At 46.4% G+C, this 9,828-nt stretch overlaps 1 protein-coding gene across 1 annotated transcript; it reads left to right on the top strand.

Moving 5' to 3' along the window:
- The first annotated feature begins 433 nt into the window (after positions 1–433).
- LOC139235317 (zinc finger protein 239-like) lies at positions 434–7,424 on the top strand. The gene is made up of 2 exons (XM_070866466.1): positions 434–621; positions 6,761–7,424. The coding sequence occupies exon 2, from the start codon at positions 6,870–6,872 to the stop codon at positions 7,260–7,262; it is 393 nt and encodes a 130-aa protein (XP_070722567.1). The 5' UTR covers positions 434–621; positions 6,761–6,869; the 3' UTR covers positions 7,263–7,424.
- Positions 7,425–9,828: the final 2,404 nt, after the last annotated feature.

Genomic DNA, 9,828 nt, shown 5'->3' on the forward strand with positions numbered 1-9,828 from the left:
TTCAAAACTGAGATAAGGAGAAATGTCTTCTCTCAGAGGGTTGTAAATCTTTGGAATTCTCTGCCCCAGAGAGCAGTGGAGGCTGGGTCATTGAATATATTTAAGGTGGAGATAGCCAGATTTTTGAGCGATAATGGAGTATAGGGTTCTGGGGAGCGGGCAGGGAAGTGGAGCTGAGTCGATGATCAGACCAGCCATGATCTTATTGAATGGGGAGCAGGCTCGGGGGTCCGGGTGGACCACTCCTGCTCCTATTTCTCATGGTCTTATGTACCCAACATGCCCCGCGTGGAAGAATGTGCCGCATCCAGACTACAGGAGCTCAATGCGCAGGCGCGGCTCTTGGATGTGTTTGGAGCATGCGCGGTGTGTGTAATGGCGGAGGAGACACGGTTTGGACAGGCTCCTCAGAAGTGGCCTTGTCAGCGGGACTGAGCGGAATAATGGACTAGCGGAGAGCCGGGGAGGCTTCATAAACATCCGGTGCCCGCCGCAAGTCCGCAATAACAACCGGAATATCGGCGGTTGCAGCTTCAGGTCGTTCGCCCGGTCACAGGCCCAGACGAACGGCGGCCATCTTCGTAAAGGAAGGCAGGGTCATCGCTCCGCCATCTTTGTTCAGTGAGTAGCACAGCGCATGCGCTGCTATCTTGGTGCAGGAACCAAGTGAATGATGTTCGTGTCTGGAACTGAGCCCAGGCAGAGTCAGTACCTTCAGGGGAGGGGAACCAGTGAGTGTGGAACTGAACCCAGCCAGAGTCAGTACCTTCAGGGGAGGGGAACCAGTGAGTGTAGAACTGAACCCAGCCAGAGTCAGTACCTTCAGGGGAGGGGAACCAGTGAGTGTAGAACTGAACCCAGCCAGAGTCAGTACCTTCAGGGGAGGGGAACCAGTGAGTGTAGAACTCAACCCAGCCAGAGTCAGCACCCTCTGGTAATGAGAGGGAGGGGAACAAGTGAGTGCGGAACTGAACCCAGCCAGGGTCAACACCATCAGCGGAGGTGAGCTAGGTTAACCAGTGAGTGTGGAACTGAACCCAGACAGAACCAGCGTCTTCAGCGGAGGAGAGGGGAACCAGTGAGTGTGGAACTGTTCCCAGCCACAGTCAGCATCTTGAGGGAAGTGAGGAGAACCAGTGAGTGTAGAACTGAACCCAGCCAGAGCCAGCACCTTCAGGGAAGGAGATGGAGGGGAGCCAGTGAGTGTCGAACTGAACGCAGCCAGAATTGGTGGTGAAAATTGGGAGTGGAGGGAAAACAGTCTATAACATAAGAACATAAGAAATAGGAGCAGGAGTAGGCCATTTGACCCTTCGAGCCTGCTCCCCATTCAATAAGATCATGGCTAATCTGATCATGGACTTGGCTCCACTTCCCTGCCCGCTCCCCATAACCCTTTACTCTCTTATCGTTCAAAAATGTGTCTATCTCCACTTTAAATTATTCAATGACTCAGCTTGCACAGCTCTTTGGGGTAGAGAATTCCATGGATTTGCCACCCTCAGAGAGGAAATTCCTCCTCATCTCACTTTTTTAAATGGGCAGCTCCTTATTCTGAGACTATGTCCCCCTAGTTTTAGTTTCCCCTATGAGTGGAAATATCCTCTCTGCATCCATCTTAGCGAGCCCCCTCATTATCATTAAGTTTCAATAAGATCACCTCTCATTTCTTCGAAACTCCAATGTGTATAGGCCCAACCGACTCAACGTATCCTCAGAAGTCAACCCCCCCATCTCCGGAATCAACCTAGTGAACCTTCTCTGAACAGCCTTCAATGCAAGTATGTCCTTCCTTCAATACGGAGACCAAAACTGTACGCAGTACTCCAGGTGTGGCCTCACCAATACTCTTTACAGTTGTAGCAGGACTTCTCTGCTTTTATAATCTATCCCCCTTGCAATACAGGCCAACATTCCATTTGCCTTCCTGATTACTTGCCGTACCTGCATACTAACTTTTTGTGTTTCATGCACAAGACCCCCAAGTCTCTCTGTAGTGCAGCTCTTTGCAATTTTTCTCCATTTAAATTATAATTTGCTTTTCTATTATTTCTGCCAAAGTGGATAACTTCACATTTTCCCACATTATACTCCATCTGCCAAATGTTTACCCTCTCACTTAACCTGTCTATATCCCTTTGCAGATGTTTTGTGTCCTCCGCACAATTTTTGTAACAACAGCAAACTCGGTCCCTTCATCCAAGTCATTAATATGGATTGTAATTAGTTGAAGACCCAGCACCGATCCCTGCGGCACCCCACTAGTCATTTTTGCCAACTGGAAAATTACCATTTATCCCGACCCTCTGTTTTCTGTTGGTTTGCCAATCCTCTATCCACGTTAATACATTACCTCCAACCCTGTGAGCTTTTATCTTGTGCAGTAACCTCTTAAGTGGCACCTTATCGAATGCCTTCTGGAAATCCAAATACACCACACCCACTGCTTCCCCCTTATCCACCCTGCTCATTACATCCTCAAAATACTGCAGCGAATTTGTCAAACATGATTTCCCTTTCATAAAACCATGTTGAATCTGCTTGATTGAATCATGCTTTTCCAAATGTCCTGCTACTGCTTCCTTAATAATGGACTCCAGCATTTTCCCAATGACAGATGTTAGACTAACTGGTCTAAATTGTCCTGCTTTTTGTCTGCTTCCTTTTTCAAATAGGCACGTTACATTTGCGGTTTTCCAATCTGTTGGGACCGCCCTAGAATCCAGGGAATTTTGGTAGATTACAACCAATGCATCCACTATCTCTGCAGCCACTTCTCTTAAGACCCTAGGATGCAAGCCATCAGGTCCAGGGGACTTGTCTGCCTTTAGTCCTATTATTTTACCTAGTACTACGTCATTAGTGATAGTGATTGTATTGCGTTCCTCCCTATATATAGCCCCTCGCTTATCCACTGCTGGGATGTTTTTAGTGTCTTTTACATGAAGGACTTTAACTATCTGTTTTTATATTTTGTGCTAGTTTTCTTTCATAATCTATCTTCCCTCTCAATCATTTTTTTAGCCGTTCTCTGCTGGCTTTTAAAAATGTCATACACCTCTGGCCTCCCACTTGACTTGGCCACACTGTATGCCTTTGTTTTCAATTTGACACCTCCCTTATTTCCTTAGTTAGCCACGGATGGTTATCCCGTCTCTTACAGTCTTTCCTTCTCATTGGGATATATTTTTGTTGCAGGTTATGAAATATCTCCTTAAATGTCTGCCACTGCTCATCAACCATCCCATTCTTTAATCTATTTCCCCAGTCCACTTTAGCCAACTCTGCCCTCATACCTTTGTAATCCCCTTTGTTTAAGCTTAGGACTCTGGTTTGAGAACCAACTTTCTCACCAACCATAATATGGTTGAATTTGAACTTCAACCAGATTATGATCACTCATTCCGAGAGGATCTTTTAGTACGAGATCATTTATTAATCCTGCCTCATTACTCAGTACTAGATCTAAGATAGCCTGCTCCCTGGTTGGTTCCACAACATACTGTTCAAGGAAACTATCCCAGATACACTCTATGGACTCCTCCTCAAGGCTACCCTGGCCAATTTGCTTTGTCCAATCAATATGAAGTTTAAAATCACCCATAATTATTGCCGTTCCTTTATTACAAGCCTCCATTATTTCTTGATTTATACTCCGTCCAACAGTGTAGCTACTGCTCGGGGGCCAATAGACTCTGCCCACCAGTGACTTTCCCTTTATTATTCCCCATCTCCACCCAAACTGATTCAATATCTTGATCTTCTGAGCAAATATCATTTCTCACTAACGCACTGATCCCATCCTTTATTAACAGAGCTACCCCACCTCCTTTTCCTTTCTGTCTGTCCTTCCGAATTGTCAAATATCCCTGAATATTTAGTTCCCAGTCCTGGTCACCTTGCAACCACGTCTCTATAATGGGTATCAGATCTTACCCATTTGTATATATTTGTGCCGTCAACTCATCTATTTTGTTACAAATGTTATGTGCGTTTCGACAAAGAGCTTTTCAATTTGTTTTTTTACCTGTTTTTCCTGTTTTTTTCCTCTGTCCTTCCAACTCACTTTCTACATTTTTGCTTTCTAATTCCAGCTTTACTTCCCTCCCAACTGAATGTATTCTCAGGTTCCCATCCCCTGCCAAGCTAGTTTAAACCCTCCCCAACAGACTGACTAACCCCCCCCCCCCCCGCGAGGATATTGGTCCCGGCTCTGTTGAGGTGCAACCCGTCCGGCTTGTACAGGTCCCACCTCCCTCCAGAAGTGGTCCCAATGCATCAGGAATCTAAAGCCCTCACTCCTGCACCATCTCTCCAGCCAGGCATTCATCCGCTCTATCCTTCTATTTCTGTACTCACTAGTTCATGGCACCAGGAGTCATTCTAAATATTACCCTAGACCATGTCACTTTTTATAATTACACAGGACCCAGTCTCGGTTTATATTACATTCGACCCTGCCTCTGTTTATATTACACTAGACCCTGTCCCTGTTTATACTACACTTGACAGTATCCCTGTTTATAAATAGAAGTATAGAGTACAAACGCATGGATATTATGATGAACCTGTACAAAACACTGGTTCGGCCTCAACTGGAGTATTATGCCCAATTGTGGGCAACGCACTTTAGGAATAATGTGAAGGCCTTGGAGAGGGTGCAGACACGATTTACAAGAATGATTCCAGGGATGAGAAACTTCAGTTACCTGGACAACTGGAGCAGCTGGGGTTGCAAGGGGGATAGAGTATAAAAGCAGAGAAGTCCTGCTACAACTCTACAGGGTATTGGTGAGGCCACACCTGGAGTACTGCATACAGTTTTGGTCTCTGTATTTAAGGAAGGATATACTTTCATTGTAGGCAGTTCAGAGAAGGTTCACTAGGTTGATTCCTGAGATGAGGGGATTGACTTATGAAGAAAGGTTGAGTAGTTTGGACCTATACTCATTGAAGTTCAGAAGAATGAGAGGTGATCTTATTGAAACATAAAACATACTGGAGGGCTTGACAAGGTGGATGCAGAGAGGATATTTCCACTCATAGGAGAATCGAGAACTAGGGGGCATAGTTTCAGAATAAGGGGTTGCCCATTTAAAACTGAGATGAGGGGGAACTTCTTCTCTCAGAGGGTTCTAATTCTGTGGAATTCTCTGCCCCAGAAAGCTGTGGAGGCTGGATCATTGAATATATTTAAGGCGGAGATGGACAGATTTTTTGAGCGATATGGGAGTAAAGGTTTATGGGAGCGACCGGGAAGTGGAGTTGAGTCCATGATCAGATCAGCCATGATTTTATTGAATGATGGCGCAGGCTCGATTTGCCAAATGGCCTACTCCCCCTCTTATTTCTTATGTTCCCCTTAGAGCAGGGAAGATTGAGAGGAGATTTGATAGAGGTGTTCAAAATCATGAGTGGTCTTGCCAGAGTAGATCGAGAGATACTGTTCCCATTGGCAGAAGGGTCGAGAACCAGAGGACACAGATATAAGGTGATTGGCAAAAGAACCAGAGGCGACACAAGAAAAACCCTTTTCATGTAGCGAGTGTTTAATTTCTGGAATACACGGCCTGAAAGGGTGGTGGAGGTAGACTCAATCACGGCTTTCAAAAGGGAGTTGGTTAAGTATCTGAAAGAAAAACATTTGCAGGGCTGTGGGGTAAGGGCGGGGGAGTGGGACTAGCTGAGGTGCTCTTGCAGAGAGCTGGCACGGGCTCGACGGGCCAAATGTTCTTGTTCCGTGCTGTAACCATTCTCTGATTCTATGGTTCTAACTCTCTCAGCATAAGCCTCTATTCTCTTCTCCCTCATATGCTGATCTTCAGTGCATCGATACTGGAAACACAGAGCGACCAATCCAGAGCCGCTCTGTATCAGGGAGGGTGCTGGATACGGAAGTCGCTCCCTGGCCTCCTGTGTGCGTCTGTTTGTTGCATCAGTTTGACCTGGAGTGGAGAGGGGGAGAAGCTGCTGGGTTTAACCCCCAGAACCTCTGGGCCCAGTCGGACCAACAATTTCCGATGAGAGACTGTCAACGGCGGTGGATTCTAGGGGAGATTAGGTTGTGAAACAGACACTGCCTGCACAATGTAAAAGAGTATTGTTTTAGGAACAAGTATTTCTGCAGAGGCTTTCAATATACAGATTTGTTTTAATCCATTCTTAGGATGTGGGTGTCGCTCGTAGGGCCAGAATATATTTCCAATTTCCATTTGCCCCTTGACAAGGTGATGGTGGGCCTTCTCGAACCGCTGCAGTCCGTGTGGTGAAGGCCCTCCCACAATGCTGTTAGGTGAGGAGTTCCAGGATTTTCACCCAGTGACGATGTAGGAACGGTGATATATGCCCAAGTCAGGATGGTGTGAGACTTGGAGGGGAACTTGGAGGTGATGGATTTCCATGCACCTGCTGCTCTGGTCCATCTAGGTGGGATAGGTTGCAGGTTTGGGAGGTTCTGTCAAAGTTCTGGTCGAGTTACAGATGTTTGAATTCCCTCCCCTTCACCCCGCCCACCTCTCCCTCCTCCCATAGAGGCCAGAGTCTTGTGTCGGCCCAGACCGGTTGGTGGGTTCCCTTCCCCGCAGGACATTAATGACCAGTTGGGTTATTACGACAATCCAGCAGCTTTCATGGTCCCTTTTTTTCTGCTGATGGCCGCACAAATAGCCAGGTTCATTCAGCTCAATTTCACAACCTGCCTTTGTGTTTTTGTGGGTTCTCTCTCACCCACCCTTTTTCCTGTTTGAAACTCACTTTACAGGGTATTAAAAGTGGAGGATTTGTCAACCATAGGCTCAAATCAAACATCACATTAAGATCTGACGGAGTCACTCGATTCATCGGGAACGGAATATCATCGGCCTTTGACCATGGAAGCAAAAAGCACTGTTCACAGCGGGGAGAAACAGTACACGTGCTCTGTGTGTGGACAAGGCTTCAGCCGATCATCCAACCTGGAGAAACACAAGTGCAGTCACACTGGGGAGAAACTGTGTAAATGTGGGGACTGTGGGAAATGTTTCAACTACCCATCCCAGCTGGAAACACATCAGCGAGTTCACAGTGGGGAGAGGCCGTTCAGCTGCTCCGATTGTGGGAAGCGATTTACTACATCATCCCACCTGCTGGTACACCAGCCAGTTCACACTGGGGAGAGGCCGTTCACCTGCTCTGAGTGTGGGAGGGGATTCACTCGCTCTGAATGTGGGAGGGGATTCACTCAGTCATCCACCCTGCTGAAACACCAGAGAGTTCACAAGTGACTGCAGGGGTGGGATTCTGCTGTTATTGCTGCTGTTAATCACATCCGGACTGAACCATATTCATTCTGACAGTTGGGGTTTGTTTCCGCTGATAATAACTCCTGTAACTGGACTGGAGTTCAATATTTGGGAGAAAGACAAATAAATTCTTGTTGCTTTCAACACATTGGTGTGGATTTCTTTCTTTCCCACCCAAGAGTTTAGCATCACCTGGCTGGAGTTCAGTGAGGACAATCTGGGCGGAGGATCGTAAGGGGGGAGAACTTCAGGGTCACACTGAGAGGGGCAAATGGCACTTTGGTCTTTCTAATCACTCTTCATTGACAGCAAAGTCGCCATGCTGGTTCACCTTGACATTGTAAGGTACGGATGATATCCACCCAAGGGTGTTTAAAGAGATGGGACGTGTGCTCTGTCAGCCCCTTGCCCATATCTCCATCAGCTCAGTAGAGTCATGGGTTGTTCCCCGAGATTGGAAGGTAGCACACATAGTTCAAATTTTGCAAATTGGCCACAAGTTGGGAACTGAAGGTCCATCAACGTGACCTCGATCACCGGGAAGGTGCTTGAAGGGATCCTGAGAGATGCTGTTTTCCATCATGGGGAAAGGGAATGGGCCATTACAGATACTGAACACGGATTCTGGTAAACATGGTCACGTCTTACAAACTAGCTTGAGTTTGTAAAAAAGTTGTTCGGTTGATGAATGGGGAAATCTGGTTGACATTGTCTACCTCAAGGTGTCAAACTCATTTTCTACGGTGGGCCTGATCCAATATCCTGGCACTTGGTATGGGCCATATTCAGCAAAAGCTATTATAATAGGAATAAATGAAGATAAACTACATCGGAATTTACATTTAGATTTTATTTACTGCCGCTGCTCCCGATCCCTGGCACCTCTTAGCTTGAGCATTCATGAACGAACCCTGCTCAAACCATAACCACAAGGATATCGGTGCATGGTTCTGCCTCTGACCACAAGGCCGTGTCACTGCCACACACAGATACCGTTTCCTTGTTTCACATCTCCATACAAACATCATCACTTCACACATCCTCTTTCTACACAATTGCAGCAGACATGAGCAAGGACATGAGGCTTATTAAAAGACACATTTCATTACAGCAAAGGTTACACTGGGAGACATGTTCAGTTATCTTCCATTACAGGCAAATACCGGACAAACCAGCAGCACATTGGCACCTGAACAGTGTCTCATCGGCCTTCAGGCTTTTCTTAAATAGATTTTCTGCCTGGATATAAACTTAAACCAGCTTTGCAGGCGTGTTGCTCTATTCACACATTGAAGGTGAGAGAGATGCTGTGGGGCACACACTAAGTCCAGTAGCTGAAAGTGATTTACAGACTGGGTTTTGTGTTTAGTGATCCCGGGTGTGTTACCAATACCAGCAAAGATGAAGCCCATGGAATAAAAGGGACAGTGGAAACTGTCTCACTTTGAGCGAGTCAGAATGAGAAGCTTTAACAACAGCCAATGTTTCACAAAGGGAGACCTCACCAGACCAAAGGACATTGGTGGTGTTTAATGGGCTGTTTGTGTCACTGGGCTACAGGAGGCTATTTGTGACAGAAGGAAAGCTGGTCACAGCAACAAACAGTTTACCGGCCTGTCCAGGACACACTCTGACCCCCACCTTCTCTCTCTCACTATTGATGGACACTGCTGCAGTAATTGCTCCTCTGACCTTTCCTCTCTTGTCCCTCCTGCACCCCTAATACACGGCCCGACACAATCTCCCTCCCCCTACATCATCACTGTGCTGGAATCCACACCAGTCTCCCCATCTGCTCCTTGTTCTCTCCCTGGATCCTGAAACTACAGTCTGCATCCCACTGTACTTAAGGAAGTGGCGCTCGAAATACTGAATGCATTGGTGATCATTTTCCAACAGTCTATCGACTCTGGATCAGTTCCTGTGGACTGGAGGGTAGCTAATATAACACTACTTTTTTAAAAAGTCGAGAGAGCGAAAATGGGGAATTATAGACCGGTTAGCCTGACATCAGTAGTGGGGAAAATGTTGGAATCAATTGTTAAAGATGAAATAGCAGCACAATTGGAAAGGAGTGACCGGATCGGTCCAAGTCAGCATGGATTTATGACAAGTGTTCTAGAATATTTTGAGGATGTAACGAGTAGAGTGGACAAGGGAGAACCAGTGGATGTGGTGTATTTGGACTTTCAAAAGGTTTTTGACAAGGTCCCACACAAGAGATTGGTGTGCAAAATTAAAGCACAGTGTATTGGAGGTAATGTATTGACGTGGATAGAGAACTGGTTGGCAGACAGGAAGCAGAGAATTTGGATAAACAAGTCATTTTCAGAATGGCAAGCAGTGACTAGTGGGGAGCCGCAGGGCTCAGTGCTGGGACCCCAGTAATTTACAATATACATCAATGATTTAGATGAAGGAATTGAGTGTAATATCTCCAAGTTTGCAGATGACACTAAGCTGGACGGTGGTGTGAGCTGTGAGGAGGATGCTAAAAGGCTGCAGGGTGACTTGGACAGGTTAGGTGAGTGGGCAAATGCATGGCAGA

The sequence above is a fragment of the Pristiophorus japonicus genome, chromosome 23 (assembly GCF_044704955.1).
Source record: "Pristiophorus japonicus isolate sPriJap1 chromosome 23, sPriJap1.hap1, whole genome shotgun sequence".
In the NCBI taxonomy this organism is placed as follows: Eukaryota; Metazoa; Chordata; class Chondrichthyes; family Pristiophoridae; genus Pristiophorus; species Pristiophorus japonicus.

Coding starts and splice junctions, on each gene's coding strand:
- LOC139235317 (XM_070866466.1), top strand. CDS start 6,870: ATGGAAGCAAAAAGCACTGTTCACAGCGGGGAGAAACAGTACACGTGC.